Here is a 6209-nt window from a genome sequence, read left to right as displayed (position 1 = left end):
TGGTAAAATGTAGTGGCCCTAGAACAGACCCCTGAGGAACACCCTTGGTGATATGTAAAGGCACAGATGAGTGACCTTCCGTTTGCACCCATTGTGTTCTGTCATTTAAATAGTTTGCAAACCAATATATAGTGTTATCGGATAGTCCTATATTTTTAAGTCTAAGTTTCAATATTTCATGATCAACAGTATCGAAGGCTTTTGATAAATCGATAAAAAGGGATGCACACTGATGTCCTTTATCAAGGGCCTTGATGATATCATTCACGACCTTTATAGCAGCTGTAGTGGTACTGTGTTTTTCCTAAAGCCTGACTGGTTAACAGATAAAATATTATTTTCAGATAAATACAAAGACAATTGTTCACTGATACGAGTTTCTAAAACCTTTGAAAGAATGCAGAGATTAGAAATGGGTCTATAGTTATCTAATTTAGTAGGATCACCACCTTTTAACAAAGGAATAACAAATGCAGATTTCCACATCTTTGGGATTTCATTTGAGTATAAGGAAAGATTAAAGATATAAGTTAATGGAGGAGAAATAAAGTCTGCTGCTAATCTGAAAAATAAAGGTTAAAATTTATCTGGACCAGCTGATTTATTTGTATCTAGTAATTTGAGAGCTGCTTAAACCTCATGGTAAACTGTCGAAAACTAAAATTAAGATTCATTAGACGTCTCTCTCCATAGTCAATATCTAATTTCATAACAGTGATTTTAAGTGCCTGAAAAAGAGATCCAGTATCAACAAAGTGCTTATTAAAACAATCAAGCATTTATTTGTGGCAATGATTAAAGGCTGGATTCAAAGGGTATTTTCCCGAAAACTATGGTTTTTGAGAAAGTAACCTTACACAGGGGATTTCTCCAATCCTGAGCAGTCTAATGCACAGGAAATCAATGTTTCAGAGCTCAAGGTTTCTTGGAGCCATTTTTATTGATTTCACAGTCAAAGTGAAATTTCCTCACCATTGTTACATTAGGTTACATTACGCAGCATTAGCAAGGCTGAACTCTAAGGGATGCAGATAGTGGTTTCATGATGAAAAAAAAAAGTAATAAAATGAGAATCCAATTTTTTTTTTTTTGCCACAGGTTCTACATCTAGTACCACATTACTGTCAGAAAATGGACTGATGGTAGTTTGTCTGTATTTATGCCCTTTTCAGAACTCTTGCACATGGAATTATTAAGACTTAAAGCTGAAGTATGTAACTTTTTCGGTGTTAAAATACTTTCTTCTATACCAGCTTAGTATGCAGAAACAACTACACCCACTGAGCACTTTTTAGGTACACATGTACACCTACTTATTCATGCGATTATTTAATCAGCCAATCGTATGTCAGCAGTGTAATGCGTAAAATCAGATACAGGTCAGGATCTTCAGTTATTGTTCACATCAACCATCAGAATGGGGAAAAATGTGATCTCAGTGATTTCGACCATGGCATGATTGTTGGTGCCAGACGGGCTGGTTTGAGTATTTATGTAACTGCTGATCTCCTGGGATTTTCACGCACAACAGTCTCTAGAATTTACTCAGAATGGTGCCAAAAACAAAAAACATCCAGTGAGCGGCAGTTCTGCAGATGAAAATGCCTTGTTGATGAGAGAGGTCAACAGAGAATGGCCAGATTGGTTCGAGCTGACAGAAAGGCTAAGGTAAATCAGATAACCACTCTGTACAATTGTAGTGAGCAGAATAGCATCTCAGAATGCACAACATGTCAAATCTTGAGGCAGATAGGCTACAACAGCAGAAGACCACGTCAGGCACTTTATTAGGACCATAGTGTTCGTAATAAAGTGCTCAGTGAGTGTATAAGTAAGCCATTCATAGATTCATTTTCTCAAAATCTATAAACACTGTGTCTGTGTGGCACTATAGAAATTCCAGTGTTTGTTTTGAGAGACCCGCTTAGACCTGCCCCAACAACGTTATTCAACTAATGACGTGAATTGGGGACGGGACTATCTGACTGTTTGAACAACAACAGATGAGGGGCGTTTTCAGAAAGCTGTTTTAAAACATTGTTTATTTTTGCAATTCCATTCGGTGGCGCTAGTTTCGCAGGAATTACATACTTCAGCATTAATATGTGATCATGACATATGATCTTTTAGCTCACGAGAAACCAGGTCTGATTCTTCGATTCTTGTTCAATGTTTGGAGTTCTAAACATTCCCAATCCCATTCCTCTCTTTGCCCTTCAATATCCTGTCACCCTTGGCTAAAAATGACATAAATAAAATAAGGGCGGTGCATCTGTTGTGAGGTTTTCTCTGTACCCACCTTCTCCCTCACATGGTTTCCTGTCACCTCTGAACTGACCAATCAGTAAAAATGGCAAATAGCCCCAAAAATAATTAGTAAATGTGAATCACCTGGTTCGGCGTGACTCTGTCAGAATCAATGCACACCCCATGAACGCACAGATCCTGGCTCCCGCCTGCGCAGTCATCATAGCGGGACGTACAGTGTGGGCCATACCATTCTGGAGTACATGTACAACTAAAAAACAAAAGAAAAATATGAACATACAACTGAGATCAGCTTTTCTTGGTGTTTTGATGCAACCCGCACACAGGTTGCTCAGACAGGTTAAACAAGGGAGAAAGAAATGGAGGCGCTCTCCAAAATAAACAGGTGAAGTCAGATGAAAATTGTCATCTTAAAGCTGTTGATTAAAGAAGTACAGGGAAGAGCCCAGAAGAAGCTCCAAAACTAATAGAAAAACAACCAAAACACACAGACGTGTGCAAGCTCTCCCATAGTAGAAATATAGACAGATAATAAAGTATTACGTGTAAGAGCCAGGTGTATTGACACATGTGGCCCCGTTCTGACAGCCCAGAGGAGATCCTGCTAAGATTTGACACTCATTAACATCTACAGCACATATGGGACCCTGTGAGAGAGAGACAAGTGGCAATCAATATAATTTACATTTACATTTATTCATTTGGCAGATGCTTTTATCCAAAGCAACTTACAAAAGAGGAATAATACATCATAAGCGATTCATCTTAAGGAGACAGCAGTACAAAAAGTGCTGCAGTACAAAGTTTCACTAGCATCAGAATAGTAGAATCCAAGACAGATTAGAGTGCAACAAGAATATATACACTACCGGTCAAAAGTTTTGAAACACTTACTCATTCTTTATTATAATTTTTTTTTTTTTCACATTTAGAATAATAGTAAAGTCATCAAAACTATGGAATAACGTATATGGAACTATGGGAATTATGTTGCAAAATCCCAAATAAATCAAAACTGTGTTATATTTTAGCATCTTCAAAGTAGTCACCCTTTGCCTAGAATTTGCAGACATGTACTCTTGACATTTTCTTAACCAGCTTCTTGAGGTATCACCCTGGGATTCTTTTTAAACAGTATTGAAGGAGTTCCCATCTATGTTGGGCACTTAGTCGCTGCTTTTCTTTATTATTTGGTCCAAGTCATCAATTTCAAAAATGTTTTTTTTTAATTAAATTTTAGTTTTATAATGAAATAAATTAATATGGTGGCACAATTATATTTTTGTCTAGAAAACTAATTTCAAACATTTAAGCATACGCCTTCAGATCAACAGATTTTTAAGATCATGATAAACATTTCAGTCAAGTGTTTCAAAACTTTTGACCGGTAGTGTGTGTATATATATATATATATATATATATTTTATTTATTTTTTTTTTTTATATCACATCAAGTGTCACATTAGATGTTCACAAATATATATATATATATATATATTGTTTTAAGATGGTTATTTTAAATCTTCTGCTTTAATGTGTCAGAAGGAAATTAGAAAATTTGATTTCCAAACATTCCTTTAACAAATAAAATAGAATAGGAGCAGAACAAGGGTTTCTGCAACAGATGGCATGGCCCCCACAGAGCCCAGATCTCAACATCACTGAGTCAGTCTGGGATTACATGAAGAGACAGAAGTAATTGAGACAGCCTAAATACATAGAACTGTGGCAAGTTCTCTAAGATGCTTGGAACAACCTATCTGCCACCAACCTTGAAAAACTGTGTGTAAATGTACCTAGGAGAATTGCTGCAAAGGGGTCACACCAAATATTGAGTTTGTTTTTTGTTTACTGCACTTTGTATGAAGTTATTTGACAAATAGAAATATTCATTGCATTATTTTTTTAATACATTCTCGCTTTTGCAGAGCACTGTAGGTCTGAATGACTGACCTGCCAGTTGTCAGGACAGAGGCAGTAAAAGGCGTCCAGTAAATTCAGGCACGTTCCTGCATTCTGACATGGATTACTGCTGCAGGTCTTACGCTGTACTGTCTATAAAACACAGAAAATCATAAAACTCTAATTAAACTGTAAAGACTGAAATGATTGGCCTTTAATCACGAGCAATAAGGCCTGAGTAAATTTGATGATTACAGCAGTACCTGTTCTATGGTTTGAACTTTTGACTCAAGTGTAGTCACTCTGGTGTTGAGTTGATTGAGCTGGTTTGTAATATCCGGAGGTGGGCCACTGTTCTTTATGTTATCGATGTCAGCTTTGTTAATTTTGATCTGGAACAGAGTTGCATGTGCATAAGCTTTGTTGAAACTTTTACTAGGTGCTAAATTCTTTAAAACAAAACAAAACAAAAAACAAAACATTGAACAAAAAACAAATGCAAAAACTAAATAAAAAAAATAAAAATAATAAAAAATCTAAAATAGAGCAAAAAACAACAACAAAACAAATTATATTATGAAAAGATTCTCAAAACACCCATAGATATTTTGTGAAGATTTAACCAACCTTTCTTCCGATTTAATGACATATCTCTAGATAGAACATATTCCAAAATATTTATTCAAAAAAAAAAAAATAATAAATAAAAAATGCTTGTACTTTCTCACCATCTCTTTTCTACCATGAACCATATTTTAATTCAAACACATGACTGACTCAAACATTGCATGACCTCACCTGATTTATCTGCTGGATGAGGTCCTCGTTCCCCACCTTCAAACTTCCCGTCCCTGAGGTTGAGAATCGAATGTCTTTGTTGTACCCAGCAGTGAAGGTGAGGTGTCCATTCTCTGATATCATACGAGGCCTGCAAATCAATCACCAGTTTGAAAGTCAAAAACCTGATGAACTGACTGACCTGTCAAAACTTCTAAATGCACTCCAAGAAGAAGGTTTTCAATATGTTTCACAATATCGAACAATTCCAGGGTCCTTTAAGAATAATAATAAAAAAAATACATACTGGTCATTGCTGATGTCCCTTTTCTGCCGGTCATGTGGTTGACCACTATGATCACACTGCAATCCTGAGAGGAAGAGGAGTAGGATGAAGGGCCAGGAGAAGCTGAGTGTCCGAGCCATGCTGAGAGAGCTCATCCCAGGACGCTCATCAGACACTGTACTGCACCTTCACACCAGGATCTGCCTAAAGCCCAAACAGCTGATGCACTTTGGCCCCTGAGCTATCCTAACACCAATGAATTTCCCAAAATCACTCATAAAGAACAGGTAGGTGGCCATAGGGCATTTAAGTCAGTTATTTCACTTTAATGGGTGACAGTCATGGGCTGTCACATGTTTTTTGGAGATTAGTAACCATAGTTAAGGCTTTCAACATTTTGCTTTTATAACAGAATTCAGGGCTCATTTTCCTGTGAATGTGAACAGCTTCACAGTACTAGCTCCATTAAAACTGATATAATGTGTTATTTAGTGTTTCAACACGTGAATCTAGATTTTTCTCTGTCGTCTGTACTGTGATCCCATACAAGAACATGTATAGTATCAGATAAACACCTGACTGAATGCATGTTTCTCATGATCTTAAAGACCTTCAGATCTAAAGGCAAATGCTTAAATGCATGAAATTAGTTTTTTAGACAAATATACACTGGCGGCCAAAAGTTTGGAATAATGTACAGATTTAGCTGTTTCAGAAGGAAATTGGTACTTTTATTCACCAAAGTGGCATTCAGCTGATCACAAAGTATAGTCAGGACATTACTGATGTAAAAAAAAAAAAAAAAAAAAACAGCACCATCACTATTTGAAAAAAGTCATTTTTGATAAAATCTAGACAGGCCCCATTTCCAGCAGCCATCACTCCAACACCTTATCCTTGAGTAATCATGACAAAATTGCTAATATGGTACTAGAACAATCACTTGCCATTATATCAAACACAGCTGAAAGTGATT

The 6209-nt window shown here is 36.4% G+C and overlaps 1 protein-coding gene across 1 annotated transcript in view; it reads right to left on the bottom strand.

Annotated features, from left to right (window-relative positions):
• The window catches only part of cubn (cubilin (intrinsic factor-cobalamin receptor)), a 53167-nt gene extending 47794 nt beyond the window's left edge, over positions 1-5373 (bottom strand). Inside the window, exons 1-6 of the mRNA XM_051682349.1 lie at positions 5255-5373; positions 4969-5098; positions 4434-4562; positions 4222-4323; positions 2812-2915; positions 2392-2518 (exon numbers count right to left, since the gene is read on the bottom strand). Of these exons, the coding sequence (XP_051538309.1) occupies positions 2392-2518; positions 2812-2915; positions 4222-4323; positions 4434-4562; positions 4969-5098; positions 5255-5373 (711 nt within the window). The remainder of the gene's footprint in view (positions 1-2391; positions 2519-2811; positions 2916-4221; positions 4324-4433; positions 4563-4968; positions 5099-5254) is intronic.
• Positions 5374-6209: the final 836 nt, after the last annotated feature.

The sequence above is a fragment of the Myxocyprinus asiaticus genome, chromosome 41 (genome assembly GCF_019703515.2).
Source record: "Myxocyprinus asiaticus isolate MX2 ecotype Aquarium Trade chromosome 41, UBuf_Myxa_2, whole genome shotgun sequence".
In the NCBI taxonomy this organism is placed as follows: Eukaryota; Metazoa; Chordata; class Actinopteri; order Cypriniformes; family Catostomidae; genus Myxocyprinus; species Myxocyprinus asiaticus.
This window is presented reverse-complemented; position numbering and strand designations above follow the sequence as displayed.